The following is a 26,967-nucleotide window of genomic DNA, read 5'->3' as shown; positions in this document are numbered from 1 at the left end:
GATTATGAGATAAAATTTAAATATATTATTATCGTGGATTTTTGAAACTTTAAGCTATAAAACAGTCACTAAAAATTCTCTCATTAAACAATTATCCCTTTTCCAATTTAAAGTCAAAGAAAATGGCCTAAATTCTCACATGGAATAATTGATCCATATGATGGAAGGATTGATTCCCTTGAATCGTGTATTGGATCACCCTTCGCAATAGGTCATTGTATTTGGGAGAGTTTCTTGAACTTGAGTTTGTTGACTATTGATTGATGTCATCAGTTCAAGGCAACTAGTGCACCAGAACCATGTAGTACTTATTCTAGCAACACTTCTTCAAAGTAGTAGAGATCAACTTTAAAATGACCTCTATGAACTTGAATGTATTTGATGTGAAACAAGTCCAAGTCAAGGTAGGGCCAACAGTCATATGTATATTCACAAATTTTAATCTTACACTAGATTGGGTTACTTTTGTTTTTGATGAACGTTTTTTATCTTAAAAGGAAAAGGGTATACACCATTAGTTCTAGCCAAATCATTCTTAAAATGACATTATATATGTGTAAATCCCAAAATAAAATCTCTTCATGTATTTGATCTCAAAAAGAAAACCTTTAACCATTCATGAGCCCTTTCTTTTTATATTTAAATTATTATAAATTATTTTTCAAGTCATTATCTTTAATTACTTACATTTCTCTCTTGATAGTAGTGGAGCAAGGTAGTAGTGTAGAAGTAAGACCACATGAACTCTTCTTCAACACTCAAGTCTTCAACCGTTTGTGCCACCCAAACCTTTCCAAGAGAGATGTTAAGTAAACAAACTTTCATCTAAGCAGCCAGAGACTTGAAGCCCAGAAGTCCACTGGCCTAATGAGAAGCTGCATCAGATTGATCCTTTGGAAGATTGGTCGAGCATTCGGTCATTTTGGTTTCTCTTGGAGGATGTATTGGGAAAGCCAGGGCAAGAGGGACTAGGCTGGTATGTGAGACGTTGGGCTTTGACATATCCATATCTGGGATCTCTGGCACTTTGTCAAGACAGTCTGCGAGTGAGTTGAGCTGTACCAGTGCCTTGGATGATCCCATGCAAGCTCTCACGACCTCTACCTTTACATCTTCTATGCCTGTGAAGTAGAGCATCGCAATTGGATTGCTCACAACGAGAACCTGGCCCATCTTCATGTCTTATTTCAGGAAGAAACCACCACGTCCACGCTTGCTAGCTTTGATCTCCACAGGACCGACAAAGTCAGCATGGCGCCAACTGTGGCTTCAAGCCACCGGAGAAGAACTGGTGATGTCGTATGGCCCCCCTGTCTCGCTCTGCTCCTGGAAGAACCGGCACTCAGCCAGAGCAGCATCGATCCCTTGCATTGCTAAGAGCAACAGGGTCCTCCTCTCACCGTGACAAAGCCAGCTCGAAGCACTCCACGGCTTGAGTATACTCTCCAATGGCCTTCAAAGCACTGGCCTTTCGGAAGAGACTCTTGACGTGAAACTTATCCCCGTCCAGGGCTGCATTCGCCCCTTGAATCGGCGTGTCCACCATCCCGATGTAGAGAAGAACCTGGGAAGAGATGTTGGACAAGACACTAGTGTCGCGCTGCTGCTGCTGCTGGATCAAGAGCATGCCAACAATGAAGCTGACATCGTCGGGAAAAGCAACCACGAGCGATGGCTGGATGAAGCGCTCGTTGATGACGATGGCAGTGAGTAAAGGCTTCTTGATCTTTACTAGAGCTCCTCATGGAAACATAGCCGCCACTTCTTCGCTAGCTCTCACGCACGCACAGAACTCCATTCAGATCCTCCTCGTCACACCAACCGCGACGAGCAATGTACCTTCCCAGCAAGAAACTCCTCATTGGCGTCCTGCTTGTGCCCGACGGGCGCCGGCCATTCCTCGCTGGAGAAGAGATCGCTGAGCGCCTTGAAAATCCTAGCGATAACTAAACCATCGGATATGCTATCATCTAACGGTTGTCATTCAATTTTAGATAGCCCTAAAAGTGGATCACTTGACTTAGACCAGTCAAGAGTCAAAGACGCGCCTTCCGGGGAATATCGTTAACAATCGAAGATTCCAGCGAAGCTTGGAACGAGTAAGCGCAAGAGAATTTTTCCTTCTTCGTTACGTGGATCTCACGTCGTTCTTGATGTAGATATAGTCGGAGAGCTCGTGAGAAGGAAACGGGTGAAAATGAGTAGCAGCAGTAGCGATCGCTGGAGGAGGATCACTCACTTCGACCCTCGGATATGGAGTAGCCTCCCACACGATTTGCTCCTCCGGATCTTCGCGTGCCTCCCAATCAAGAGCTTGCTCCGGCTGCGATGCGTCTCCAAGGAGTGGAACAAGGCTCTCACGTCTCTAAACTTTGCAGGGCTGCAGTCTCGAGTAGCATCGCCCTCGTCCAGGCTCCCCTGGATCCTCATGTTCAAGTGTCACAGCTATAGCACTGCCAGAGTGCTGAGAGCTTTCGATCGATCCAGCAACAAGTGGTTCGCCATTTCCCTCTCCTTCCTGCCTCCCTATACCACGGACATAGCCGCCTCGTCTGGAGGACTCCTGTGCTTCAAGACCATCCATCCCGGCCACTTCATTGTTTGTAACCCGCTGCTCAGCTCTTGGAGGGATCTCCCACCGCTCAAGACCTCCAACATGGCCAGAGCAGCCGTCATCACCCTTCTCACCACCAAAAGCTCCACTTCCAACACCTTCAAAGTCGTCGTTGCTGGATCCCGAGTCATGGACGACCTGAGCAGCTGTGAGCGAGTGACGGAGGTGTTTGACTCGGCTGCTGGATCGTGGAGGAGGATCCAAGCTCCAGGAATGGCCTTCAACTTCAGATCCGAGACAGCCTGCTGCGGCGAAGAGACAATCCACTTCACAACTAGCTCCGATCCTCCGCTCCTGTTCTCTCTCAACCTGGAGCAGAGCAAATGGACCAAGTCAGAGGCACCGCTTCCCGAGTCACTGACTTACTGCATCCCGGTAGCGAGTGAGCGAGGAGTGCTTCACTTGGTCGGCGGACACGGGCAGCACGGGATCACCAAGAAGATGAGAATCTGGAAGCTTGGCAACAACCAGAAGCGATGGACGGAGGTGGACACCATGCCTGGTGAGATTTGTGCAAAGTTCGTATCAACCTGTTTCCACAACTACGACCAGATAAGCAGCACCGCGCAGCAGGACTTGATCTGTTTCTCATGTCTCACCTCCCCTCAGGCAGCCGTCTATTGCATTCCTCGCAACTCTTGGATGTGGCTTCCACGCTGCGAGCAAGTGTCGCTGCGATCCAACAGCGCTCACAAATGGTTCTCGCTGGAGCCAAATCTAAAACAGCTCCATCTCTAGGTAGGCAGCACCCGCTCGTCTCGAAGCGTTTATGAGATTCTTCTGGCAGCAGCAACCAGTCAATAGCTGATAGAAAAATATACTTCTATAAACAGTGTTCTCTTGCATCTATTCTATCTCTCAGCAACTCGTCAGTAGCACGGACGAAGTTGTGGATACTAGCGTGATTTTACGCATAAATCTGCGGAGAAAACCATGAATGCTCGCGTCGTTTGTTCTAGACAACTTACATACCGTGATTGTATCTTGTCGTTTCAATTTATATACTTATCTTTCACTTGGCATTTGCTGCAACAAAAGAAAGAAAACCAAAACAAGAAAAGAAGGATGTCGGGTTCTCTTACCTGGAGCTCAAATGCGGCGGCATCGATAGCGCCATGGCAAGCTGGGGCTCAAATCCGGCGGCATCGACAGCGCCATGGCGGACTGCGACAAGGAATGCGGGCGCCGCGTCCACAGCGCCTTGGCGCCGGCGTATCGCCATCGCCAAGAGAGCCCTATCGATAATTGCCCTAGAGATTACCTCAAGCCTTGCAACGCGGAAGAGAAGGTCCATTTAAATACCTTAGCCAAGAAACAATGAAAGAACTCCCAAAGAAGAAGGGACAAAGATGGGAAAATGGACGACTGGTCTGTGTGGATGCTTTGAAGATTTTAATTCATGTGAGTAGCAACAGAGATTTTTTTCTTCCATCGATCGGATCAATCACATTTTTTTTGCTCTTGCGATTCGATCGAATGTAGACTGCTGTGCGTGCCTCTGCCCCTGCGTTGTGGTGGGAAGAAACATCAATGTCTTGGATCAAGGAAACACTTGTAAGTTCTTTCGATTCCTGGATAGAATCGATGACAAGATTGCGTGAATTTACCGATCGATCGATCTCATCGCAGCGTGCTGTACCGGAGGGACAGTGTTTTGCTTGCTCCACAGCATGGCCGGATTGGGATGCCTCTACAGTTGCCTCTATCGCGGTAAACTCCGTAACAAATTCGGCCTCCCGCCAGAACCATGCAACGATATTTGCACTGAATGCTGGTGCCTCTGCTGCTCCATCGCCCAGACATATCGGGAGCTCAAGAATCGAAACATGGATCCAGCGCTTGGTGGGTTCAATCCTTGAATTCTCTTCGATTCATTCCTTGAATTTCTCGTTTCAGGCTATGATGGCGTCACTTCGATCACCAAAAATCCGCCCAAGATATTCAAGATGTGGAAATAGAGCTCTGTTTTAGGGTTCTTGAGTGATTCCCAAAGAATATTCGAAATTCAAATGTTTTGCTTGAAAAGATTTGCAGAATATTCATTCTAGGGTTTTGTGATTTATCTAGGGTTCATGGCTGAGCTCCGGCAGCGGAGGCGCGATCGCTCCTCGGCAGAGATTAACAGCGAAGAAGAGGATGCCAAGAAGAAGGATCTTCCGGAGGTCAGTAAGAATGTCGGATTTGCTGCGGCTTTCGCCGCGCTCTTCATCACTCGCTACTTCAGCGCGAGCTCCAACATCGTACACGACTGCGACGAGGTTTTCAATTACTGGGAGCCGCTGCATTTTCTTCTCTATGGATCGGGATTTCAAACTTGGGAGTACAGGTGAGTGAGAGCTTTAGAGAGTGTCTGTTCTCTCGCTAAAATAATTGGAGTTTCGTTTCTCTGGACTAGCTCGGAGTTTGCTCTTCGATCGTATCTTTACATCCTGATTCATGCCGTTATTGGAGCTCCAGCTTCTTACATTCTCGCAAAGGTAGGAAAGTTTCTCTTTTGATTGAAATGCTCTTAAGTGTTTATCTTCCTTTTCCAGGTGAAAGTTTTCTATCTGATTAAACTGGCATTCGCCTTGGTGTCTGCGGCCGTCGATGGAGCTCTTGTGGCAGCCGTGTCCGAAAGGTTTGGAAAAAGGATGGCATCATACACTTTGGTTTTACTCTGCTTTGCCAGTGGTTGCTACACAGCCAGCACAAGTAAGGAAAAATTCTCAGGCTGTTCTCACTCACTTTTCTTGTTTTTTTTCTCCTTTCTCAGCTTTTCTGCCGAGCACCTTTTCAATGTACGCTATCAGCCTTGCATCAGCGGCTGTGCTTGCCGATAAGTTTGAAGCTGCCGTGGCCGTGGCTGCCTTGGGGGTCCTTGTTGGCTGGCCATTCTCGGGCCTTGCGGTTCTTCCCGTGGTAGTGTACTCTTTGGCGAATGGTAGCTCCGTCAAGGTTTTCATGGCCGGTGTTAAATCCTCAGTCGTTCTCATCGTAAGTTCCTCTTGTCTCTTATAAATTGGTGGATATTCTCCTGGAAACTCAACTTGATTGTCTATACAGGCGCTGTCAGCACTATGTGATCGATTATTTTACGGTCAGTGGAAGCTTTCTATTCTCAACCTCGTCACCTACAATGTCGTGGGAGGTGGCGACAGCATTTTATACGGTGTGGAGGGACCCTTGTTTTATCTTCGGAATGGGCTCAACAATTTCAATCTTGCGTTGTTGTTGGCGTTCGGGCTACCTGTTTTGCTGCTTTTCGTGCGACGAAGTACCGACAAGCATCTCCTACTGGTAATCTCACCTTTGTATTTGTGGTTTGGATTCATGTCCTTGCAACCTCACAAAGAAGAAAGGTATCAAAACTATGCTCTCTATCTTAGTTCACTCAGCTTTTTTTCTTTTCAGGTTCCTCTATCCAACCTATCCCCTCGTTTGCGTAGCTGCGGCAGCTAGCATCGAGCGGATTCCAGGTCTGGTACCACGAAAAATGAGCTTCGTGCATGGTCTGTTCACGAAATTGAGGCCTTTGCTCTTATCTTTCATCCTGGTGGCATCGTATAGTCGAACAACGTCTTTACTTCAAGGTTACTCGGCACCGATGCAGATTTACAAACACCTTCCAACTAATCCAACCGAGAATTCCACAGGCAAGCCTCGCAGTTTCAATTCTCTTAACTCCTGCGTTTCAATGCAGTTTGCATTGGCAGTGAGTGGCACCGTTTCCCATCCTCGTTCTTTCTGCCGTCAGCCAAGTACCAAGTGAGATGGCTCGACGATGGCTTTAGAGGACTTATGCCGTTTCCATTCGATAGCAGCCTGGGTGGAACGAAAGCAGCTCCGGACTACTTCAACAGGCATAACAACGCTTCTCCAAAGCAATTTGTAAGTTAGATCTCATCTCGTTACTTATTTTCTTTCGAAGGTTCTCACTCTTCCGAAATCCCTGTCTCAGCTCCAAAGCGACGCTTCCTGTGACTTTGTGGTGGAGCTAGTCTTAGACAGACCGGGCGTAGAGTATCGTGGAAACAATCAAACCAAATGGACTGTACGTGCTTGTTTACGCTTGCCAGATTCTCTAAGAGTATTTTTCTAACAGGTCGTGGCTAAACGCTTGTTCCTGGACAATGAGAGCTCACCTCGTCTCCACCGCGCGTTTTTTATTCCCTGGGCATGGCAAAGTAAGAACTCCTTCGGCACTTACAGGCTACTCATACGCAATGTGGTCGAGTAAACAAACAAACCATAGGCGAATTAACGTGATTTTTCACTTTCTATGATCTTATATTACCATCGCCAAAGTTCTTTCTAAGAATATTTTTTATTTGCAGAGATGCTTTGTTCTAGATTCGAGATGGAAGCTTTGTTTCTCTCCCATAGTATTTAAATCTAGAGGCTTGAGTGGCAGCCAAAGATCGTCTCTACAGAAACAAATTTTGGATATGAGTTTAATGAAACCTCGCGGCAAATCCCAGCCGTTGGATCACTAGGTTGTTCTTCACCATTGTTTTTCCCTCCATGGAGCTCGCTGCAAGATTTGAGGTCGATCGCGTTGCTGGCCCAGCTTTCCTTCCCTCTCGGAGCCGATCCAAGCTCTAAAGTCTCGTCCTTGGCGGCGATTGCAAGCGCCGAAGGTATCTGAGGTGAATCGGTGGATCTTCTCCTGTTGTTCGAGGTTTCTGGTTTTCTCTCGCTCTCCGAGTCGATCGGAGCTGGAAATTCGCGTTCCTGCGAGCGATGAAGGCCATGGAGGAGAAGATCGACGATCTTGTCACGGCATTGGGGGAAGTCTCCCATTGCAATGCTGCTCCAGATTCAGGCAAGAAGAAATATCCCCTTGTGCCGCCTAGCGATGGCAAATCGCCGCTCACTGCATCGCCACGGCACTACGAGCGCGGCATTCCTGGTGTCGTCCAGGCAAGTCCAAGGGTCGACCATTCGTCGGACAGGATCTTGTTCCATGCCGTGGCCATACGCTATGAGCTTGTGATGGAAGGCAAGGATCCATTGCAACGGCACGCCACGGAGTTTGGAATCCTTCTACCCACCAGAGTCGATCCAGCCGTGGCAGCGATGGTAGTGGAATTGTTCCTCCAAGAAAACTCCATAGTCCGTGCCCATCTAGAGGAGATTGGAGAAGTGCTGGTTTCCTCGGACGAGGTATACTATACAGTATACTCTCTCTTTGTGTGAAGTTTCTTACTTGGATCTCTTTTCATTCCAGGTGGTGAAGATCAAAGAATTTACCAAATGGCTTTTCGATCTCGTCCTGGGCCGCTCCCAAGACGCGAGGCTATCGGAGTACCGAGAGGGTCCAAAGCTTTACTATGCCGTTCCACTGCTAGAGACTTGGCGATGGAGGAGAGAGGAGTTTAAGCTGGTCGTGGATTGGAACTTGATGGCTGCTGCAACTTCTTCCGGTTTGCATTACGCTGACTCGATGATCGCTTCCGAAGCACAGGCCTCGAACGAGAAGATCGCGATTGACAGCTTGATCCTTTGCTCTGGAAAATCGTGCGTCGTTCTATCGAAACACTCGAACGAAGTTGTTGCTGTGAGGGCGCACCGGGCACTGAGCTATCTCACGAAACACAATGGTATGAAACTCTAATTATCTATCACCATTTGATCTGAGTTTCTTCTTTCCAGGTGCTACACTAACGAAAAAGCTAAGAGCCGTCACCTTTTCAAGAAGGGAGTGCGTACTTTCGAAAACTTTACTACCGGGAAGCTTGCATAGAGGCGCTCTTCGGCTTCCTTCTGTTATGTACAGGCTTGAGATGGCACTGCTAGCCGCAGAACTGCGTGATGCAATGGACGTCCCGGTCTCAGCTTTGAAGGTACAATTCGTAGCAAGTTTGTTATCTGGAGGACTGAAACGTGGTTTTAGCTGTTGGAGGCTTTGACATCCAGAGCATGCTGTTTCAATGTATCTTACGAGCCACTAGAACTGTTAGGAGACAGCGTGCTGAAGATCGTCGCTGGAACGTATGTCTACGCGACGATGCCTTCGATGGGCAGTGAAGAGCTTGGCCTGGAGCTGTACAATATAGTTTGCAACAGCACGCTTTCCAGTTTGGCACTAGCTCGGAATCTGTACCGGTATGTATTTGCGGAGATGTTTTCGCCGCTGAAGTGGATATCTCCGGGCATGATACCAGCAGCGGCAAAGATTCCGGAACAACTGCTCTCGACGAAGACGCTGGCGGACGTAGTAGAAGCCGTTCTGGGGGCATGCGTGCTGGAAGGGGAACTTGCTGCCGCTATGGCAGCAGCGAACTGGCTCCAGATACCAGTCCGGTTTCCTCCTGAGGCCGAAGATCATCACAGATTCGAAGTCACAGGCTGCGGATCATTAACAGATGATGATTTGAAGGAACTACAAGAGAAACTCGGCTATCAGTTCAGGAACAAGCAGGTCTTGCGAGTTGCTCTGAGCTTTCATGACGACAACTTCACTTTCAGGCGTCTAGAGTTTCTCGGCGATGCAGTGCTGGACTACCTCGTGACACGGCACTTGGTCAGATCATTCCCGGACCAGTCGGCCGGTCGCCACAACACCATAAAGCAGGCAACGATCAACAAGGAGCACTACTCCTGCATTAGTATTCGTCACGGCTTCCACGTTTATCTTCAGAAGGTCCACTTCGTCCCTCAAATTGCCGAGTTCGCAGAATCACTTGTCGAAGAGCATGCAAGGGGGAAAGCATGCTCGACTTTCGGCATTTCCAGACTAAACTCACCAAAAGTAAGCCAAGTTCTCCAATTATCCTGTCTGCTTATTCTCTGTTTCAGCTGCTTGGAGACGTGATTCAAACACTGGCAGCTTCAATTTTTATCGACTCCGAGTACGAACCAGATATTGTTTGGAAGGTAAGTCGTATTGATTGGAGTATACTTTCTTATAACCTCTCTCATCTTCAGGTGTATGAAAGGCTCTTAGAACCAATCGCCACTCCGGAAAACGTGATGCTCCATCCAGTCAAGCAGCTCGAGACCTTGTGTAGAGAGCAAAGACTTGCTCTCGAGATCCAGTGCACTGAGGTGGACGGTTTCATACGCGCCGATGTTGTGATCGACAATGAGCGCGTCAGCTGCTGCGAGCACGAAGAGAAGCGCGTGGCAAGACGCTTAGCTGCGATGCAAGTACGTATATATATATTATCAACTCAGTTTTTCGTCCTCTAACGCAAAGTCTGGTTATAATAGGCTGTGCAAAAATTGACAACTTCTAATCGAGCAGCGTCTCTCACCCGATCCACTACCTCCTAAACCTCCTCAAAATCTGTGCTTACTTGTCACGCATCTTGTCCCCCACCTTGCTGGCTCTTCCCTTGGTTCTTTCCTTGTTCTCTCCGTCGTCGTCTTCCCTGTCCCGGTTCCCACCCATCAATTCGTCCACGCAGAAACAGTAAAGTTCTTGGTGCAATTGCTGCCACTGCTGGCCATTGTTTAGAGCCCGCCGGAGCTCCGATCGCAATCTCTCCAGCTCCATTTGCATCGCTGCCGTGGAGCCTTGTTGCTGTCATCAAAACCCGTCAATGGTCTCTCATCCAGGCAAAAAACCCTTTCTTACCTCTAGTTCTCTTATTTGTCTTCCCATGGCGACCATACTGTGAGAGTAACCCTCGGCATCCTCGTCATCAGCAGGATAAGTTAACGGAAGGACAACCGGGGGGCCTTCCCAAGGCTTGAAGTCTTGTGCCACTGACTCGACTGTTACGTACTTGCTCAACGGAACCACTGGAAGCGTTGGTAAGCGACGGTTGATTTGACGGCCTTGCTGATCTGTAGAGCTGAGCAGGGACGAGGGCCGTGGTATCACCAAAAGGCTGCTCACAGGACCTGCAAGAAACCAGCAAAGCAAAGCAACTTTTGCGTTGGGAGAGACAAAAAGAAACTTTGGTCGGTCACCTTTGCTGTGAGAAAACGTCCGAAGAACCTGGCGGCTCACGGTGTCCCACAACCGGACAGTGCAGTCCTCGGAGCCAGAGACGAGCGACACCCCATCCATGCTAAATGCTAGAGCAGTAATAGCACGGCTGCTCTATCAAGAACAACTCCAGATTAGTCAAAAGCAGTCGGACGGGTGGATTGGAACAACAAAACTTTAGAAAGCACACAACCTGTGGCCGATCCCGTCAGCACCGAGTAGCCCATCCGCGGAATGCAAGCCAGACCCCGATGGAACACCGAAGTTTAGAGCCGTGATAAAAATCCTGCCATCGACTCCACCGGCGTAGAGCGCGTACTCCCCTGGATCAAGTGCAACAGCATTGATGGGAGTGGGGAAGAGTATCGACCGGAGTAGAGCTCCGAGAGCCAAGCTCCATATCTATACAAACTCTCGCGGTAAGCTGGAAAAACTAACACGCTGCTGCGAAGAGCTAAAGAAACGTACCTTGCAGGTGTGGTCTAGTGAGCACGAGACGATGATCGCGCTAGAACCACCAGAGCCGGCCAGCAATCCAGTGACTGGAAGTGTGTGATCCGACCATTTGTGCATGTAAGGTACCTGGGTCTCCCCGGCTTCTTCGATGCTGTCCAGGGCCCTGGAAGGAAGCCGGAAAGCATGAGAAGAAAGCTTCAAGGAGAAAAGCTCGATCGATCGGAGCAAACTTACCTCACGAGAGGATAGACATTGACAAGTCCATCCTCGGCACCAGAGATGAGTAGCGAATCATCGTCGGAGAAGACGAGACACTTGACGGCTTTGTAGTGCCCGGCCCACACTCGCAGCAATCTTCCACTCGAGACCTTTGCCAGAATCCCGTGTCATGGGGTGAATCACGAAGTTAAGAGAAGTCTCACCTCCCAGAGATAAATTCTTCCCGACGATCCTCCTCCCGCCAAGTAAACTCCATCGGCAGTGCAAGCTAGGGGCTCGATCGGCTCCACGGGATAGCTCTTGAAAGCCACTTGGTTCTACGCAGAGGAAAAGAAAATGAATGAAACGGCCGATCAAATTCGAGATTTTGGCAAGAAGAAATCGATCGATTCCTGCTCTCACTCACCTTGTGCCAGGTCCAGAAGAAGATCGCGCCGCCGGCATTGTTAGCAGTCTTGTGGATCTGCGATGCCGCCAGGAAATGATGTCCAACACACGCCAAGGCATTGCGCGGCGCCGCGCACGATCGGAGGTGCGACAGCGGCACGCCCGACGCCAAATCCCACACCGTCACGCCAGCATCCAGATTGGAGCAGGCGATCACAGCTTCTCTCACCGTCGCCAGCTTGCCCCATCCAAGGACGGCCCTCTCCAGGCCGTAATTCTCTCCTCCCTATAAACCCTAACCCTAGAGACGCATTAAAACTTCCCAGTAGAGGAGAGTGGATATTCTTTCTCGCGACTAGGGTTTAACCAGGTATGTGATCGATTGACGCTTCTTCTCTGGCTATCCGGCGAGATTTCGTGCCGATTAGCTCGTTCCATTGAAGCGATAGCAGCTCCGCCTCGATCGGGCGTGTGATTTCCAGCCAATGCGGCAGAGATTTGCTTGCTTTGGCATTGCCCGATCGATGTACATGGTTTTTCTCTAGCAAAATTGATCTAAATCTCGAAATATTTGTGTTGTGGTAGACAGGTATCGTAATGGCTCTCCTATCTTCTTCCAGCTGCTTCATGAACAAGGTATTTAGATTTGTCTGGTGGTTTTCTCCTATCTCATGCTAAGATTTTGCTACGTTCCAGGCAGTTTTCCCAGTATTCCAGCACGATCTTTGTCGTACTCCAAAATTCGCTCTCCAAAGCAGAAGGCCAGCCACCAAAGTAGCGGCATTTTTCGATCCCAGAGAGGACCCAATTGTGAAGGAAGCTCTCAAGGTACGACGCTTTGGTTATATAAAACTGTCTGAGAAAGAAAGCCTGCTTGTTTTATCTAACAGGAACCGATCGCTTTCCTCGGTGGCGTCTTTGCGGGAATGCTCCGCCTCGACTTAAACGAGGAGCCTCTCAAAGGCTGGATCGAAAAGACTGCCGCGGCAGCGAAGCTCCAGGCTGACGAGAAGCTGGAGACGATCACGGACAAGGACGATGGCGGTCCCGAAGAGATCCAAATCGAATGAAGGAGCGCCAGATCTCCGTAAGTTTCTCAGTAAAGCAACCAAGCTTTGCTGACGGTCCTTCCTCTCTCTTGTATCTTTACAGTGATATACCTGGTGAGAGAAACAAAAGGCGTCAAGCTTTGCGGTATGGCCTGTAAATGCGACTCAAGGCAGTTGTTGCGTAGGCAGAAAATTGCGGTTGCCAAAGGTGCTCGTCTCGAGGGACAGGGCATTTGCAGGCGACCACACCCAACACAGGGAAATAAATTTCTAGCTCTCTCTCTCTGCGCATCGGTATAGTACCTCTCTCGCTTGGCATTTGTTTTTGGATCTCTAGTTCATGAATTTGGGTACGTATAGGAAAGGGTACTGCACACTCGCAGACAGGAGCGCTTGAAGATTTTCACGTGCTGGAGCTGCTGCGCTCACATGAAAACGATTCCATGGTTTGGGAGCTCGATTTGATTTCGGCAGGGGAGAAGTGAGAGCGGGGAAAAGGATTTCTTCTGCGATTGTCATCTGTGACGATGGCCTTTACGGGACCACTCCGACTCCAATCCACTTATGATATTCAAGTAAGCATCGCTGCTCCTTTTCTCCGCATTGACTAATCTTTTTGCTTGACTTATCAGCCGCAAAGAAGAAAACAAGCGAGCGCATCCAAACAAGAGGCATTTTGAGGAGACCCATGGACAGTTTCGCTGCAGCTGGTCCGTGATGTCACTGCAGCGCTGGATCGAGAACAGGTACAAACAGAAAAGCAGGAGAAAGAATTCCTCCGTTGTTTTTATGCACGGCATGCTTACAGGTGGTGATCGCTCGTGATCTTGCTAAGAGGACGACAGGCGTAGCAGCGGCACAGCAGGGAAGCGACCGATGAATGGATCGATCAATCAATCACAAGGGTATTTACACTCTCGCTCCGCTGGTTTTTCTGGATCGATCATCACTTTGGCTCGTCCACACCACTCACTTTGTTATTAAGCTGACTTCGACCGCCACTCGCTCACTCTCTCGTCTTTGCAAATCTCTCAGCAAGGAAGACGAAGATGGTAGTAGCATTTTTCCCGCTGAAAGCAACAGCGACCAATCAACGCCAGTGGCGAGTGACGATTCGGGATCAACAGACAAAAAGAAATTCGCGGAGATCCATTCAAACAGTCGCCACAACAGCGCAGCGCTGCCAGGCGGAAGAATAGCGAATTTTTAAGAGATTTACACATCGCCCAGCCAAGGTATAAAGGAGGGGCAATTAAAACTCGCGGCCCAACGGCCCAGATTTCTCCCGGGAGCGAATATCTGGCATTGAATGGATGCTGGCGGCAGCGAATATCCACGCGCGGTTAATTAAATGGGCGCAGCTTAGGATTAATTGCGTGTAAAACGGCTGGCTTAGGGTTTAGACGCTAGTGAAGATGGATGGCTCCATTTTTTTCTCTGGAGGATTTCACTCGCCTTGACCGCCACGATCTAGCCTAGCGGCGTGTTCTTGCGCGAATTGGCCGGGATTTCCAGGAGCAATCGATCGATTCTTCTTCTTCTTCTCTCCCTCTCGCGCTCGCTGCTACTAGATCGATTTGGCGATGGATCCAGGGGTGTGCTTGGTTCATCCCAGCAAGAGGCAACCGGTGGGGGTTTGTCACTTGTGCCTCCGGGATCGCCTCGTCCGGCTCTCTCTCTCGGGCGATTCTTCCAGCAGCCACACGCTCCTCCCGAATTCCTCCTCCTCCAGGAGCTCCTTCGATTCCTCCTCGTGCTCCAAGACCGACGACAGCAACGGCAATGGCAAATGCGGCAGCGGCAGCGTCGTCGGTAAGCTCGGCACGATCTTCTCGCTCATGGAGAGCGATAGCGAGGAGGCAGTGGCTCGAATAGAAGAGAAAGAGGGGGATGGAGACGAGGACGACGACGAAGAGGTAGAGCAGAGCGTTCCATCGTGTCTTCCCAGGTCCAAATCTCTCTCGCAGTGGCAGCAGCAGCACCCGCCGCGGCGGAGCTCCAGCACCAAGGATCCAGCGTTTGCGCGATTCGCCGCTCCCGATTCAAGAAATGGGGGGGAAGGAGGGTTTCCAGCGGATGGATTCTCCTCCGCTCGGAACTGCAAGAATGCCGCTGGATCCTATCACAGTCCCCTGGTATCGGCATCCGCCACGCCCGTGGCTCATCACGTTGACAGGGATCATCGCGGCGCCAGGAATCCCCATCACCACAGCGGCGGCGGCGGCAAGCTCTCCTGGATCTCCTCCCTCTTTGGGCTGCGCAAGAGGAAGAAGAAGTCCAGCCACAACGGCGCCGTGGAGACGAATTTCTTCCCTCCCGAGGCCTGGAACGACGATTTCCACCACCGCGGCGCGCACGCCGATCGCGATCGCCTGTGGCGCAGCCGATCGGTCTCCTCGGGGCGCGTGATCAAGAAGAGCTTCACTCCTCTCGGGGATCCTCCAGCCGATCATTCCAGCGCGCCCACTGGAATCGACCCTGCGACCTCCTCCTTGGAGCCCCCGAGGGCGTCGGCGCCGGGAATCGAACCCCGGGTGGCCTCGCTCATCGCGCTGGACATGAGGGAGGCGACCAAGGTGATTACCAACGCGGCATATGACGTGGAGGACAGCGGGGACGGGGGTGCCGCGTACGTGGCGGGGCCGAGGTCCAGCGTGGCGTCCTTGATGGACATCGACCGCAAGTGCACGGCCGCCACGTGTGCCAGCCCGACCGTGCTGCAGAGGAGCCGGAGCACGGGCGGGTGGCGCCGGATGATACGGAGTGAATCCCCGTCGTCCGTGCTGGCGAATCCGACGGCCCATGGTAGTGGTAACGGTCACAGTGATTGGGGATTCTATCTAACTCCGCTGAGGACTTTTAACAAGAGCAGGGGTGGTAGCAAGCAGGGGCGCTGAGATTAACGCAAAAACTATGCGAGATCGGATCAAACAGTGGCTTGGATCGATCGTGTCGAGGCTTACTTTGCATTTAGGATTGATGGCTCTAATGTAATTCTTCTTTTTTTCGTTTTGTGAAGCTACACACTGGAAGAGATTTGAGAAAAGTTTGAGAGTGACGATGGAAGAACAAAAACAAAGCTGTACAGATTGAGGCCCACTAGGGAACAAGGAGATTTTTTGGGAGTAGAAGACAAGACTACCCACCGGTGTGTTATATAAAATTTTCTCTCAATTCTGTAATTTCTCTCTTTCCTCTCTCTGGGATTCACTCAAGTGAAGATGGATTCAAAAGAGACGATGGAGTGATTTGCTCTTTTGGGGTGTCTTAAAATCTCTCAAAGTTGGCGATGTTGGCACACCAACCAGTGTAATATAATGTGTCAAAAACCTTTGGGGTGGATGAACATGTGCAAGTGAGAGATTTGCGATTGCACGGATTTTTTTTCTTTTGTTTTACTTTTCTTTGGTTTCGAGGATTAGACTAGATTACTAAGCCTGGAATGTTTGCTTCGCTGTTTAAATCGCTGACAAGGACCAACTGCTGTCTGTCATGGTTTGTATGCTTACTTTGCAGTCTTTAATCCCAAGATAAAGACCATCACCACCGCCTTGAATACAAAATAGAATCCTTTGTGTGGGATACAGTTAGTTCACGCAAACACTGAAGTGTTGGTAATGGATTCATGTGGAGGATTCAAGTTGCTTGAGGAAACTGCCAAAGAAAGATCCATGAATTTGTATCCAGAGGGTGTCCAGAAGAGAAGCTCCTCGAGCAGTGGAAGAAAAAGAGGCGGCTAAAGTCATGGAGCACCAAACTAAAACGTACTCGATTCATGGGTCACCGTCGCAGCAAAAAATCGTATACAATCGCAAGCGCTAAGTCGGCGCCACAAGTGGAAAAACTCGATCAGAACAACGACTTTGCATATAAACGTAGGAGTTTGCTCTTGATTGTGAACATCGCCCCAGCAACATGAAATCTCCTTGCTCTCCTCTCCTCTTTGCAACTCTGGCGATCTTCTTTTGTGATGCTTTGGTTGTTCTTCAAGCAAGCCAGCAGAGTGATCTTGTCGACGCGCACAACGCAGCTCGGTCGGCTGTGAATGTCTCGGGGCTGGTTTGGAGCGATACAGTGGCCGCGTTTGCATCAAGCTGGGCGGCAACTCTCCGGGATCAAAAGAACTGCGCGCTGATCCACTCGGGTGGGAGATATGGCGAGAATCTGTGGAAGTGGTGGGGAAGTCCCGGCTTGCCTGCTCCTCCCGCCACTGACGCTGTGGCTGCCTGGGTGAACGAGCGAGCCGACTACAACTATGCGTCAAACACTTGCGCGGCAGGGAAGGTCTGTGGACACTACACGCAGGTTGTGTGGAAGAACTCTGTTCGAGTCGGATGCGCTTATGTCCAGTGCAATGGTATGAATGCTTACCTTGTTAGTTGCAATTATGATCCACCAGGAAATTATATAGGCCAGAAACCATATTGACATGGTTTATTCACTGATATCTGAAAGAATTAGTAATTATTCAATTCATAACAATATTACACTCAATTTGTCAAGGTCAATAAAGACTTTCTCGTGGTAAGTCCACCAATCCGGGAGGGGGGGGGGTATATTGATCCAGTCATAATCCTCTCTGGATTGAACGAATGGGCTTTTGGACTCGAAGTGGTGTATTGGTGCTCTGGCGAGTGAATTCCCAGAGTGTACCGGCAAACAATCTCATTTCCACCTGTATTTGACTTCCATTGACTTTATTATTATTACACCTACCAGCGTCATCGGCGCAAACAGAGGTTACATTCTCAAATTCAACTGTAAATCAACAACAGTAGGTAGATAGATAGATTCAATGATTAATCATCTATATCCAAGTTTCTAAGGCTCGAGCGCAAAACCAATCCCGCGCATGTAGTCCGAGGTGAATCCATACAAGCCCACGATCTCGCTCGCGGCCGCCGTCTGGAAGCTCGTCTGGCCGCTCGTCTCATGCCCGCCGTACGGGCCGTACGTGACGCTCTTGCCGGTGATGTTGTTGTACGTGACGAACGACAGCTCCGTCACCGTGACCCCCTGGTTCTTCTCGCTGCTGTACGGCCCGTACTTGCCGGTGGCGCGCACGAACCTCTCGGACGGATAGGCGACTTGGATCTGCGTCATGGAATGGAATGATTAGGAGAAGAGAAAACTGCTCATTTTGGTTCTTTTGGGCGACTGACCTCTGTGAATTGCGTGGTTGTGCCGTGGTTAGCCATCCAGGTTGAAGAGCTGCCGGTGGCGTATTGTCCCTGGATGCCGTCGATCACCCAGCCGTAGTGTACGCGGATTGCGGTGAGAGTTTTGATCGCCGAGGAAGAACTCGTGTCGTTGAATCCCACTCCCGCGTTGGTGCCGTAGAGCGGAGACCAGGAGCGCGCTTCCACCGTGACGACGACAAGCTACGACAAAACAAAAGAATTCATCACAGAAACATCATTGGAAAAATGAGCTAATATGTATACCAGGAGAACAACAAAGGATCTCAACAATGCAGCCATTGGACAACTCTGAAACTTCTCTCCCTTGCTATAATCGATCGCTACCAAGAGAAGAAGAAACTCCTTTTATAGACAGAAGAGTTGTGCAGCCTTAGAACTTTGGCTTTTCTTGTGCAGCCTTCTTGGACAGCAACATGCAAACAAGAGCCCCATGAAGGAATGTGGTAAATAAACCGCACGAACTCTGTCGTAAGACAGCTTTCAGACAGTCATATTAATCATATTAGGATCGGATTAATGTATTATCATGACAATATGTTTCCTATCATCAGTTGTTTAAGATTCTGAGCTTCTCAATGTTTCGCGTCCCAAGGTGGTTCTTGTAGAAGTTGTCCATGTACTCTCTGAACAAGCATGCTTTGAACACGGGAGGATTGTCACCTAGCAACTCCTCCAGTGGGGCAATATGTTTATCATCTGTAGGACCATAAAATGAAGCAATTGAAACTCGTGGCCTCATAGTGTTCACTAGAACTCGATGCTCCGCACTCTTATATTTATTGTTGCTTAGTATCTGTAAGAGGGAAACTAAGAGCTCATAGAAAATGTCATAAAATTATTTCACCTGGAGCATGTCTGCTACATTAATGACTAATGCACCTTCAACTGGCTTCACAGGAATCCATTGGCCATTGTAGTTAATCTCAAGGCCCTCAACTCCAAGTTCTTGTTGTAACACCGTTATGGTTCCTGGATCAGCATGACAACCTATACCAATTACTTGATCAGGGCATGGACACTGGATAATATGTCATCTTCATGGTTTGCTTGGGAGGATCCAAGTGTTTCTCCAGGATCTGCCAATCTAGACCAAGGTTTTGAGCAATAATTCGCAATAGTTTTCTGGCAAGTTCGTCCACAGCCTTGGCGTAATTGCTTGTAATTTTCCTTTGTTATAATGAATATATAGTGTTAAAACAGAAAAAAGTAAAATAAAAAGATCTGTGAAAGGAAAGTTTGTAGCTGTAATTTGGAACACTTTCTGGTACATCATCCTCGTGAACTGCTGGCTGACAGTGCTGGAACAAATAGTCGCTCCAAAACTTTTTCTTTGCACTTGCTATGGATTCTGTGGAGAATCTAAAGCTCTTGTAGATATCTGTTGAGTAGTACCCCATCCTTTCCTTGGCAGGCAAGTTAAAGAAGTAATGGACCATTTTGAAGAGAGAGAGAGAGAGCTCACCGACACACTCGCTGAACGCGCTATCCCTAGATTCACGGGAACCAGAATATTCCACTACTTATCAGATTCGATCGATCAATGGCGCCGGGTGCATTGCCGCTATAGATTTCTAGAACCCGAGGTGAGTCGGCGCAGATCTAGAGCTCCGCGCCACAGGGATACCTTTTCCATCGACCAGGGGGTTACCCTTCGATCATGAGGGCGAGAGGCTACATCTTGCCGATCTTTGTGCTGCTCGCATGCTTTTCCTTGGCAGCGGCGGCCGCTCGTCAGTAGCGGATCATCGGTCGACAAGGCGGGATTTCCGTCCGTGTTGAGGCTCAGGAAAGCTGCCAAGGAGGAGTGGTGTGAGCCAAATTATGGCTTCTTGCCCTGCTCCACTGGCCTCCGCAAAAATCAACGGCCTGAGCAATTTACACTGGCCTCCGCAAAAACTGCTTGAAGAGCTTACTCAAATATCACGTCACAAACGCCACAAGTGCCGTGGTATCATCTAGTTTTCCACCGCTCCAATTCATTCTCGCCTTTGCAGCCGCCCTGGCAAACGGGCTGTCCAAACGCTCGGCCTGCGCCCCAGCTACACGGTCTGCTGCAGCTGCCTGGCGACAACAGCGAGAGTTCACCTTCAAGTTGACTTGGTCGGACCCAAAGAGATGTTTTAAGAACTTCGATTATGTCGTCGTTGAAGAGATTGTGAAAAAGGCCATCAGTTCCCAAAACAATGATCTTGAATTCCAAAAATTAGCGAAGTTAAGGGAAAAGCAAGAGTACCTCTGCAACCGTCGGATGGTCACCAAAAGTTCCAACTTGAAACAGAAAGTTGACGTTCTTGGGCTTTGGTTACCCAGGATGCAGATATACATTCACTGCAAGACACGCGGCTTGACACCGGAACGGTGACTTCTCCTTCAAGCGATATGTAGGGATTTACAACGAGCCGATGGGTCCAGAGTAGAAATGGATGTCTTTAGGACGCTAAGACAAAACGTCTTTGGACAACATGCTTCTTTGGCTGGCCGAGTCTCCTACTAAAACAGAGATCCAAGTTTTAATTGACCAAGCCAAGAGCTCTCTATTAGGTGGAGATACCTCTCATTGTACAGCTATGGTTCAATCATAAGAACCAGCCGCAAGAAGATTTGTCTGATGTCCGCTAAAAGCACCACAGATACGAATGCGGCGCTGGCGCCAGGCTAGATTTTGGGCACACTATCAACACACTATCAATCACACATCTATGATCTGGAGCTCCTTGCTGCTGCTCATGGACGATCCATCACAACTGGGGCACTGGATCTTCCCCTGCCCCTTGAACGCCCGGCATTTGGGCCCCGAATTCCGCTCCTTGAGGTCGGAGAACTCGGATCGCTGGAGCCACCCCATGCTCCAAAGCTTGCGATCCTGGAAAATTGAGAGAAGCTAAAAAAAAAAAAACCAAGAATTCGATCAAAGACCATCACTACCACCTTGAATACAAAATAGAATCCTTTGTGAGATTTTTTGGGATACAGTTAGTTCACGCAAACACTAAAGTGTTGGTAATGGATTCATGTGGATGATTCAAGTTGCTTGAGGAAACTGCCATCCATGAATTTGTATCCAGAGGGTGTCCAGAAGAGAAGCTCCTCGAGCAGTGGAAGGAAAAGAGGCGGCTAAAGTCATGGAGCACCAAACTAAAACGTACTCGATTCATGGGTCACCGTCGCAGCAAAAAATCGTATACAATCGCAAGCGCTAAGTCGGCGCCACAAGTGGAAAAACTCGATCAGAACAACGACCTTGCATATAAACGTAGGAGTTTGCTCTTGATTGTGAACATCGCCCCAGCAACATGAAATCTCCTTGCTCTCCTCTCCTCTTTGCAACTCTGGCGATCTTCTCTTGTGATGCTTTGGTTGTTCTTCAAGCAAGCCAGCAGAGTGATCTTGTCGACGCGCACAACGCAGCTCGGTCGGCTGTGAATGTCTCGGGGTTGGTTTGGAACGATACAGTGGCCGCGTTTGCATCAAGCTGGGCGGCAACTCTCCGGGATCAAAAGAACTGCGCGCTGATCCACTCGGGTGGGAAATATGGCGAGAATTTGTGGAAGTGGTGGGGAAGTCCCGGCTTGCCTGCTCCTCCCGCCACTGACGCTGTGGCTGCCTGGGTGAACGAGCGAGTCGACTACAACTATGCGTCAAACACTTGCGCGGCAGAGAAGGTCTGTGGACACTACACGCAGGTTGTGTGGAAGAACTCTGTTCGAGTTGGATGCGCTTATGTCCAGTGCAATGGTATGAATTCTTACCTTGTTAGTTGCAACTATGATCCACCAGGAAATTATATAGGCCAGAAACCATATTGACATGGTTTATGCACTGATATCTGAAAGAATTAGTAAATATTCAATTCATAACAATATTACACTCAACTCAAACTCAATTTGTGAAGGTCAATAAAGACTTTCTCATGGTAAGTCCATCAATCCAGGGGGGGGGAGTGTACCGGCGAACAATTTCATTTCCACCTTTATTTGACTTCCATTGACTTTTTTTTATCAAAGTGGAGTATTTATTAAGACTGATGAAACAGAGGTTACATTCTCAAATTCAACTATAAATCAACAATTGTAAGTAGATAGATAGATTCATGGCATGATGCCAAGTTTCTAGTTCTTGGTACGCTCGAGCGCGAAACCAATCCCGCGCATGTAGTCCGAGGTGAATCCATACAAGCCCACGATCTCGCTCGCGTCCGCCGTCTGGAAGCTCGTCTGGCCGCTCATCCCATGCCCGCCGTAGGGGCCGTACGTGACGCTCTTGCCGGTGATGTTGTTGTACGTGACGAACGACAGCTCCGTCACCGTGACCCCCTGGTTCTTCTCGCTTCTGTACGGCCCGTACTTGCCGGTGGCGCGCACGAACCTCTCGGACGGATAGGCGACTTGGATCTGCGTCATGGAATGGAATGATTGAAACTAGAAACGCTCATTTTGGTTCTTTTGGGCGACTGACCTCTGTGAATTGCGTGGTTGTGCCGTGGTTAGGCATCCAGGTTGAAGAGCTGCCGGTGGTGTATTGTCCCTGGATGCCGTCGATCACCCAGCCATAGCGTACGCGGATTCCGGTGAGCGTTTTGATCGCCGAGGAAGAACTCGTGTCGTTGAATCCCACACCCGCGTTGGTGCCGTAGAGCGGAGACCAGGAGCGCGCTTCCACCGCGACGACGACAAGCTACGAGAAAATAACAAAATTCATCACTGGGAATGGATCGAAGAAACATCAATGGAGTGGAGTAATGAGCTAATCTGTATACCAGGAGAACAACGAAGGATCTCAACAATGCACCCATTGCACAGCTCTGAAACTCTCTCCCTTGCTATAATCGACTGCTACCAAGAGAAGAAGAAACTCCTTGTGTAGACGGGAAATGTTGTGCAGCCTTTGCTTTGTATTTGATCATGCAGCCTTCTTGGACAGAAACATGCAAACAAGAGTCCCGTGAAGGAATATGATATATGAACTGCACGAACTCTGTTGTAAGACAGCTTTCAGATGGAATGCCACAGTCATGTCAGCCTTAGTAGTATTAATCATAATAGGATCGGATTAATGTATTATCATGACAATATATTTCCTATCATCAGTTGTTTAGGATTCTGAGCTTCTCAATGTTTCGCGTCCCAAGGTGGTTCTTGTAGAAGTTGTCCATGTACTCTCTGAACAAGCATGCTTTGAACATGGGAGGATTGTCACCTAGCAACTCCTCCAGTGGGGCAATATGTTTATCACCTGTAGGACCATAAAATGAAGCAATTGAAACTCGTGGCCTCTTAGTGTTCACTAGAACTCGCACTCTTATATTTATTGTTGCTTAGTATCTGTAAGAGGGAAACTAAGAGCTCATAGAAAATGTCATCAAATTATTTCACCTGGAGCATGTCTGCTACATTAATGACTAATGCGCCTTCAACTGGCTTCACAGGAATCCATTGGCCATTGTAGTTAACCTCAAGGCCCTCAACTCCAAGTTCTTGTTGTAATACCGTTATGGTTCCTGGATCAGCATGGCAACCTATGCCAATTGCTTGATCAGGGCATGGTCACTGTGGATAATATGTCATCTTCATGGTTTGCTTGGGAGGATCCAAGTGTTTCTCCAGGATCTGCCAACCTAGACCAAGGTTTTGAGCAATAATTCGCAGCAGTTTTCTGGCAAGTTCGTCCACAGCCTTGGCGTAATTGCTTGTAATTTTCCTTTGTTATAGTTAATATATAGTGTTAAAACAGAGAGAAAAAAAAAATCTGTTAAAGGAAAGTTTGTACCTGTAATTTGGAATACTTTCTGGTAGATCATCCTCGTGAACTGCTGGCTGACAGTGCTGGAACAAATAGTCGCTCCAAAACTTTTTACTTGCACTTGCTATGGATCCTGTGGAGAATCTAAAGCTCTTGTAGATATCTGTTGAGTAGTAAACCATCCTTTCCTTGGCAGGCAAGTTAAAGAAGTAATGGACCATTTTGATGATGTCTTGCATAAGCTCGTTAGATATCCCATGGCCGATGACCTGACTAGAACAATTTGCAAAGTATTTCAGAAGAGATTGTTTACCTGGAAAAAACCCCATTTCTGGCATGCTAGATGAATTTCTTCAGCTGCTGATTTTCTTTTCAAATCATCACTATCTATGCCACTTAAGTCAATAATTGGGAGGTTGTTTGGAGCTTTGATGGTTATGCCTTTGCATATGGATGTCAAATATTCATTTGGTACATGATCTATACCCAAATCCACCATTGCTCTCACACCAGCCATAATATTTTTCAAATAATCTGTTTCAGAAAACACAGAACATTGTTATATTCACCTATTCTTGGGGTACTTACAAAATGTATGGCGAGATTACCAATAAAATGTAAAAGTTATAGATTTACAATTTATTTAAACTAAAGGGCCTAAATGACGGATAAATAAAAAATCTACAACCTTATCAAGTTGGCAAAAAGCTCATATGAAGCAGAATGTTCTTTATCTAGTCCGATTATTTCCCTAGCAACCGAAGCTCCATGTTGAGCATCATTGTTACTTCGGCTTGCTCCAAACAAGCACCTCCACTGAATCGAATCTGGTACATATGGCATGTTAGCCACAAGGTCTTGCGCATTTTCCAAATGCCCGGCTTGCCCAAAGAATCGTGCAGCAATAGTGCTGCTTGCTCGGTTGAAACCCAAAACCAAGACTCATCGAGACGAAGAGCGATTTTGCAGTGGAAACCTTCCCTCCCTGGCTGCAAGCAAGATCGATACAAAACACACCTTGTCAATTGATCCCGCCATCTTGATCTCGTCAAAAACAACAAAAGCTTCCAAGTAGAGCCCGTTTTGAACAAGAGCGGCAAGCATAGCGCTCCAGCAGATGGTGTCCCGTTCGGGAAGCGACTCAAACAGCCTTTCGGAATGCCTGACGTGACCATTGTGAGCATACGCTGCAAGCATCGCAGTCCACGAAACCACGTCGCGTTCCAGCATGTCGTCGAAAAAAACCTTGGACTCTCGCAGCTGCTTGTGCTGCGCATACGACGCAAGCATGGCTGTCGAAGACGTGGAGTTGTGCTGAGGCATCAGTCCAAAAGTTTGCTTGGCTTCGTCCAAGAGACCGTTCTGGGCATATGCCAAAAGCAACGTGCTCCAAGAAACGATGTCTTACTCGGGCATTTCCTCAAAGATCTGACTTTCTCTGCTTATCCGGACCTCGGCAGCGGTCGCCAAGAGGATTGCATTCCAACACAGAAGATTGTGCCGAGGCATCTCCTGTAACAATCGCGTCGCAAGTTCAAGATGCCCGCATTGGGCATAATCTGCAACCATGGCGGTCTGTGATACCGAATCCCTCTGCGGCATGTGGTCAAACTGTCGCTACATTGACGATGTAACAACAACACTACTTAGGGGGAGGGAGGGGGGCATCCATCTTTTTGCTTACACCAGGTCTCTTACTATTAGTGTTCTTCTTCGTTTTTTTTCTTCCCTTAACATATTTTGAGGACAATGTATATGAGGAGGCCCCTTCGATGCCAATGAAAAGCTTCTAAAAAATGTACTTACAAAGCATGTGTGTATGTGAGGTACATAGTTGGACAAAAAGGGGTGTAGTGTATATTATATTGGCTTTCGTCGTCCTTGTAATCCTCTTTTAAGTGTCTTGAGATGACAAACACGTAACTAGAAAAAATTGTGTGTCTTCTAAGCTGGGCTTGTTTCCAAGTGACACGATTAAGAGGCACACTCGCTGATAGATGGCCTAGATTCATGGGAACCAAAATATTCCACTACTTATCAGATATTTGCCCGCAGAGGAGATCGATTGATGGCGCCAGGTGCATTGCCGCTACGCTGCTAGATTTCTAGAATCCAAGGTGAGTCGGTGCAGATCTAGCATTGTTGGTCTCGACCACGTTCAGCTGGAATCCCAATCCGTTCGGTGATTCCAATGGCAATTGCACTCGTGGGGCTAGATTTCTAATGCTGCTGCGGCTATTGCCATCGCCACTACATCTCCACTGCTTTGCTGGTTCTCCTACTGCTATGGAGCGATCCATCCATCCACAAATGCCCAGCCCAGCAAGCCTTCATCGAATCCGACCAAGAGGGTGTAAGCCTCAAATGTTTCCTTTCCAATTTGCCAATTTACTGTAAGCGACTAAATTTTTCCTCTCTACTTTAGCCACTTAACCACACCTCTGACCACTTGGAGGAGTCTTATTCACAACCTCCATAAGTCCCACTCAGGACTTGGGGCTTGCTAGCCTCGAGAATGGCATCCATGCCATTCAACATTTGCAGTTGGTCCCAGTGCTCCACATGTCCGGTCCCATGATCGACACCCGAAAGTACCACCGACACATCAGCTCATTACGCTAAGGCCATGCCCATTCACCTTGGTCCCATCGGTGGTCTGACACCACCTACACCACAGTCCCGTCTCTCAAAGACTAGGCCATCCGTCCATGAGTGATCATTCAAGATCCACTCCTTAGCATCCTTAGGATGCCCACAGACAAAGGGAATAGCCTTCCCCAATATCCCTTTTCCAGTCTTCATTAAGTCCCTTTCTACCCATGGCCGTGTTCGCCAACACTGCCACTGGATCGAGGCCCACAGGCCTGACCACTAAGTCCCACGGTCCTCTGGGACTTCCTCACCACTCGACTGTATCCTTGGTCACTACACCAGAGGACTACTCCTCTTCCTCTCCACAGTCTGGGCCTTTGGGACAACATTCCGGAACACCGTGGCCCTATGCGGGCCTCATGGGTACTCTCCCCGCCTTCCGCCTTTGGGTGCTCTAGCCATGGGCTTAGAGCAAGGTTCCATTGAGCCACGCCTGGTATCCAAGTAGGTAGTGCCACCCACACTTGGACTGGGAGTATCGGCCAGTCAATCTCCCAGGGGAACTAGAGCCGGCTCTTGAACACTTCACTAAGCTACCTTGCTTGTTGGTCTGTATTCACTCTAGTCTTGGACTTCCCAGTGGTTAGTTCATCACCTAACACTAGGTATGGCCTTCCTGGGCCAAACTGGCCTTTCCTGGCTAAACTGGCTCCACTAGGACTCCAACCCCCACACTCTCCCTACTAACACTTTTGGAACCCCCTGCAGCCCCCCCCCCCCCCCCAAAAAAAA

General features: G+C 48.7%; 11 protein-coding genes across 13 annotated transcripts; 6 read left to right on the top strand and 5 right to left on the bottom strand.

Annotated features, from left to right (window-relative positions):
- The first annotated feature begins 1,982 nt into the window (after nucleotides 1-1,982).
- Nucleotides 1,983-3,533, top strand: LOC112340734 (F-box/kelch-repeat protein At5g43190-like). The gene has a single exon (XM_024659668.1). It carries the CDS (start codon nucleotides 2,198-2,200, stop codon nucleotides 3,350-3,352), a length of 1,155 nt encoding a protein of 384 aa, XP_024515436.1. The 5' UTR covers nucleotides 1,983-2,197; the 3' UTR covers nucleotides 3,353-3,533.
- A 1,144-nt stretch (nucleotides 3,534-4,677) lies between these two features.
- On the top strand, nucleotides 4,678-6,931 carry LOC9640123 (dol-P-Man:Man(6)GlcNAc(2)-PP-Dol alpha-1,2-mannosyltransferase). Its single transcript, XM_024659503.1, has 9 exons — nucleotides 4,678-4,940; nucleotides 5,010-5,091; nucleotides 5,149-5,308; nucleotides 5,370-5,590; nucleotides 5,660-5,955; nucleotides 6,008-6,249; nucleotides 6,297-6,484; nucleotides 6,555-6,647; nucleotides 6,699-6,931. The coding sequence occupies exons 1-9, from the start codon at nucleotides 4,687-4,689 to the stop codon at nucleotides 6,831-6,833; spliced, it is 1,671 nt and encodes a 556-aa protein (XP_024515271.1). The 5' UTR covers nucleotides 4,678-4,686; the 3' UTR covers nucleotides 6,834-6,931.
- A 405-nt stretch (nucleotides 6,932-7,336) lies between these two features.
- On the top strand, nucleotides 7,337-9,795 carry LOC9653772 (endoribonuclease Dicer homolog 1). The gene is made up of 6 exons (XM_002985722.2): nucleotides 7,337-7,759; nucleotides 7,824-8,196; nucleotides 8,249-8,439; nucleotides 8,490-9,347; nucleotides 9,395-9,472; nucleotides 9,524-9,795. The coding sequence occupies exons 1-6, from the start codon at nucleotides 7,337-7,339 to the stop codon at nucleotides 9,785-9,787; spliced, it is 2,187 nt and encodes a 728-aa protein (XP_002985768.2). The 3' UTR covers nucleotides 9,788-9,795.
- LOC9640122 (protein ROOT INITIATION DEFECTIVE 3) lies at nucleotides 9,773-12,126 on the bottom strand. The gene is made up of 9 exons (XM_024659554.1): nucleotides 12,112-12,126; nucleotides 11,614-11,880; nucleotides 11,411-11,524; nucleotides 11,223-11,356; nucleotides 11,001-11,151; nucleotides 10,726-10,934; nucleotides 10,514-10,641; nucleotides 10,176-10,444; nucleotides 9,773-10,121 (listed from the first exon to the last, which is right to left on the bottom strand). Exons 1-9 carry the CDS (start codon nucleotides 12,124-12,126, stop codon nucleotides 9,891-9,893), a joined length of 1,518 nt encoding a protein of 505 aa, XP_024515322.1. The 3' UTR covers nucleotides 9,773-9,890.
- Nucleotides 11,889-15,899, top strand: LOC9640121. Of its 3 annotated transcripts, none has more exons than XM_024659505.1 (8): nucleotides 11,889-11,964; nucleotides 12,184-12,230; nucleotides 12,291-12,422; nucleotides 12,485-12,681; nucleotides 12,747-12,937; nucleotides 13,004-13,218; nucleotides 13,276-13,389; nucleotides 13,452-15,899. In XM_024659505.1, the coding sequence occupies exon 8, from the start codon at nucleotides 14,227-14,229 to the stop codon at nucleotides 15,538-15,540; it is 1,314 nt and encodes a 437-aa protein (XP_024515273.1). In that variant the 5' UTR covers nucleotides 11,889-11,964; nucleotides 12,184-12,230; nucleotides 12,291-12,422; nucleotides 12,485-12,681; nucleotides 12,747-12,937; nucleotides 13,004-13,218; nucleotides 13,276-13,389; nucleotides 13,452-14,226; the 3' UTR covers nucleotides 15,541-15,899. The 3 variants fall into 3 exon arrangements, with proteins under 3 accessions (XP_024515273.1, XP_024515274.1, XP_024515272.1); XM_024659506.1 differs by having other exon boundaries at nucleotides 12,180-12,230; XM_024659504.1 differs by lacking the exon at nucleotides 11,889-11,964 and having other exon boundaries at nucleotides 11,971-12,230.
- Nucleotides 15,900-16,558: 659 nt separating this feature from the next.
- Nucleotides 16,559-17,137, top strand: LOC9653771 (pathogenesis-related protein PRB1-2). The gene has a single exon (XM_002985719.2). It carries the CDS (start codon nucleotides 16,559-16,561, stop codon nucleotides 17,069-17,071), a length of 513 nt encoding a protein of 170 aa, XP_002985765.1. The 3' UTR covers nucleotides 17,072-17,137.
- Nucleotides 17,138-17,464: 327 nt separating this feature from the next.
- Nucleotides 17,465-19,241, bottom strand: LOC9653770. Its single transcript, XM_002985629.2, has 5 exons — nucleotides 19,103-19,241; nucleotides 18,689-18,813; nucleotides 18,088-18,186; nucleotides 17,806-18,024; nucleotides 17,465-17,737 (listed from the first exon to the last, which is right to left on the bottom strand). The coding sequence occupies exons 1-5, from the start codon at nucleotides 19,239-19,241 to the stop codon at nucleotides 17,465-17,467; spliced, it is 855 nt and encodes a 284-aa protein (XP_002985675.2).
- A 1,896-nt stretch (nucleotides 19,242-21,137) lies between these two features.
- Nucleotides 21,138-21,687, top strand: LOC9653619 (pathogenesis-related protein PRB1-2). Its single transcript, XM_002985718.2, has one exon. It carries the CDS (start codon nucleotides 21,138-21,140, stop codon nucleotides 21,648-21,650), a length of 513 nt encoding a protein of 170 aa, XP_002985764.1. The 3' UTR covers nucleotides 21,651-21,687.
- A 172-nt stretch (nucleotides 21,688-21,859) lies between these two features.
- On the bottom strand, nucleotides 21,860-22,781 carry LOC112340727. The gene is made up of 3 exons (XM_024659650.1): nucleotides 22,601-22,781; nucleotides 22,300-22,518; nucleotides 21,860-22,235 (listed from the first exon to the last, which is right to left on the bottom strand). Exons 1-3 carry the CDS (start codon nucleotides 22,634-22,636, stop codon nucleotides 21,954-21,956), a joined length of 537 nt encoding a protein of 178 aa, XP_024515418.1. The 5' UTR covers nucleotides 22,637-22,781; the 3' UTR covers nucleotides 21,860-21,953.
- Nucleotides 22,782-23,207: 426 nt separating this feature from the next.
- LOC9640118 (protein DOWNY MILDEW RESISTANCE 6) lies at nucleotides 23,208-23,912 on the bottom strand. The gene is made up of 2 exons (XM_024659553.1): nucleotides 23,627-23,912; nucleotides 23,208-23,359 (listed from the first exon to the last, which is right to left on the bottom strand). The coding sequence occupies exons 1-2, from the start codon at nucleotides 23,910-23,912 to the stop codon at nucleotides 23,208-23,210; spliced, it is 438 nt and encodes a 145-aa protein (XP_024515321.1).
- Nucleotides 23,913-24,326: 414 nt separating this feature from the next.
- LOC112340708 (pentatricopeptide repeat-containing protein At1g32415, mitochondrial-like) lies at nucleotides 24,327-25,185 on the bottom strand. The gene is made up of 3 exons (XM_024659552.1): nucleotides 25,036-25,185; nucleotides 24,601-24,945; nucleotides 24,327-24,410 (listed from the first exon to the last, which is right to left on the bottom strand). The coding sequence occupies exons 1-3, from the start codon at nucleotides 25,183-25,185 to the stop codon at nucleotides 24,327-24,329; spliced, it is 579 nt and encodes a 192-aa protein (XP_024515320.1).
- Between the last annotated feature and the right edge of the window lie 1,782 nt (nucleotides 25,186-26,967).

This window comes from Selaginella moellendorffii, unplaced genomic scaffold, assembly GCF_000143415.4.
Source record: "Selaginella moellendorffii unplaced genomic scaffold, v1.0 SELMOscaffold_69, whole genome shotgun sequence".
Lineage (NCBI taxonomy): Eukaryota > Viridiplantae > Streptophyta > Lycopodiopsida > Selaginellales > Selaginellaceae > Selaginella > Selaginella moellendorffii.
This window is presented reverse-complemented; position numbering and strand designations above follow the sequence as displayed.